The sequence below is a fragment of the Rhagoletis pomonella genome, unplaced genomic scaffold (assembly GCF_013731165.1).
Source record: "Rhagoletis pomonella isolate Grant_MI unplaced genomic scaffold, Rhpom_1.0 Rhpom_scaffold_00006, whole genome shotgun sequence".
In the NCBI taxonomy this organism is placed as follows: Eukaryota; Metazoa; Arthropoda; class Insecta; order Diptera; family Tephritidae; genus Rhagoletis; species Rhagoletis pomonella.
In genome coordinates, this window is record NW_023458560.1 from 45364888 (window position 1) to 45366940 (window position 2053).

At 54.7% G+C, this 2053-nt stretch overlaps 1 protein-coding gene across 1 annotated transcript; it reads left to right on the plus strand.

Moving 5' to 3' along the window:
* The first annotated feature begins 589 nt into the window (after window positions 1-589).
* Window positions 590-1366, plus strand: LOC118741941 (secreted protein C-like). Its single transcript, XM_036473910.1, has one exon. The coding sequence runs from the start codon at window positions 590-592 to the stop codon at window positions 1364-1366; it is 777 nt and encodes a 258-aa protein (XP_036329803.1).
* Window positions 1367-2053: the final 687 nt, after the last annotated feature.

The window sequence follows — 2053 nt, forward strand, 5'->3', positions numbered from 1 at the left end:
CAACAAGAAGAGAGAGGCCGAAATACGTGAGTGCGAAGAGCTTGAAATGCTGGCCGACAGGAGGAATGCCCGAAAATTTTACAAGAGAGTTAGGCTACTTACGGGTTGGCGAAAATCCTCCTTGATATACCCTCCAAGCGGGTGCCGACTGGGCAATGGGCATCGCTGCTTGCACCGCTGCGGCGGGATGGGCTTGCCCTTCTGCCGAAGTGGTGCAAGCAGGCGGGGCCTAGCTGACGCCGAAGTATAAACTCTCCTGCCGCGGCCGGTGGCGGGCCGGATGGGCTCGCACTGGGGAAGCTGGGAGTGGGCATACTGAGGCCATTTCTAGGGGGTACTTGGCGGTAGGTATAAAACGCCCCCCCTAATCCAGGGTGTCATGCGTCACCGTGCCCATTGGACGGTTTGCAGTCAGGGGGTTTTCCGACTGTATTCTAACGGCCCCTCTCGGATACCTGTCCGCCTCCGGGAGTAACGGTGGACTTGCTGCGGCATGGGGCTCTGCCGTGGTCGACCGTTTTTTTCCCCTTTCCCTTTTTCCGGCCGCCGAAAGGCTTCTGCTTAGTAGGCGGCCAAAGAACCAGTAATGATGAATAAAGCAAAAAAAGCCTCGGAACCCTGCACGGGTAGTGCCGCCGCTGGACACGGCGAAGTTAAGTCCAATAAACCCACCATCTCGGGAACCGCATCGACGGCGCCGAAGACAGGGCCTACACGGCCCAAACAGATTCGGCCCTCCGCAGAATCTGGAGGGAATGCTAAGCCCCCAGAGGGAAGGCATACTTCCAGCGATACCGGCAAAACTATACCCCTCGAGGGAAAGTCGAGGCCGGTGGGGATGCAGCGTTTTGTTGTCTTTGTCATCAACGATGCTTCCGTCCCAGTTCTCGAGGGTTGTGGTGGGGTAACAAGCTACGGCTTTTACTCCATCACGGTGAAAATCCACCGGAAAACGGACCAACAAGGGGAGGAGGCTGGCAACGCCTCGAGCGGACCCACTCCTCCCGATAACTCAACCGACGAAGGGGCCAACAACACAGGCAACGCCTCGAGCGGACCTGGCGCCTACGAGTCGGCATCGGTGGCAGACAGCGCGGGGTCCACAGGAAACACCACGAGTGGACCTGGGGACCTACCAACGGGTGTACCCGAAACCGCGTCAGATACTGAGAGCGACACGAGCTCAGTATCTGCCTACGTAGGGTCGGTATACAGCCGGTGGGCAATGCTGAACGAGGACCAGCTTCTGGACTCAGAACCCGAGGAGGAGGTTAATGACATCACAGTCATTGCCGCCGCCGAACGGGAGGAGCTAGAAGCGATGGACATCACCGACTCTGAGGATGGTGCAGATCCTACAAATTAATCTGCACCATTCCAAGGCAGCCTCGGCTGCCCTTCTTCTTCGCCTCAGCAATAAAGCTGAGGACTTGATTCTAGTCCAAGAGCCTTGGGTCGTTAGAAACAAGGTTTGCGGACTGAACTCTGATGCCTACCAGGTTGTAACAGCTCCAGTAGCAGGTAGGATCAGAGCTTGCATTCTGATTAAAAAAGTATATTCTTATTTTTTATTCTCCCAATACAGCGACGAGGACACTGTCTGCATCAGCGTCCAGCTGAAGGAGAGCGTGATCTGGCTGGCAACATCCTACATGGCCCACGACAGCCATGTTTTTCCACCCTACAGACTGGAAGAAGCTGTGAAGGAAGCAAATCGCAGGAAACTCCCGGTCATAATAGGGGCAGACTCTAACTCGCATAACACGATCTGGGGCACAAGTGACACCAACTCCCGGGGTGAGTGACCTCTTTTGTGACCTCTGTTAGAAGCGAAGTGCTGGACATCACCCTTGTTTCGAGTGGTTTGTCTGATCAGATAAGGGACTGGCAGGTGTCCAAAGAACACTCTGTCTCTGACCATCTCTACATTAGCTTTAAGCTCAATTTTGATCCTGCTCCTTTAACAGCATACAGGAACAAGAAGCGAACCGACTGAGCAAAGTATAAAAATACGCTGTCGGTCTCTCTACACAGATACGCTTCTCACGATAAG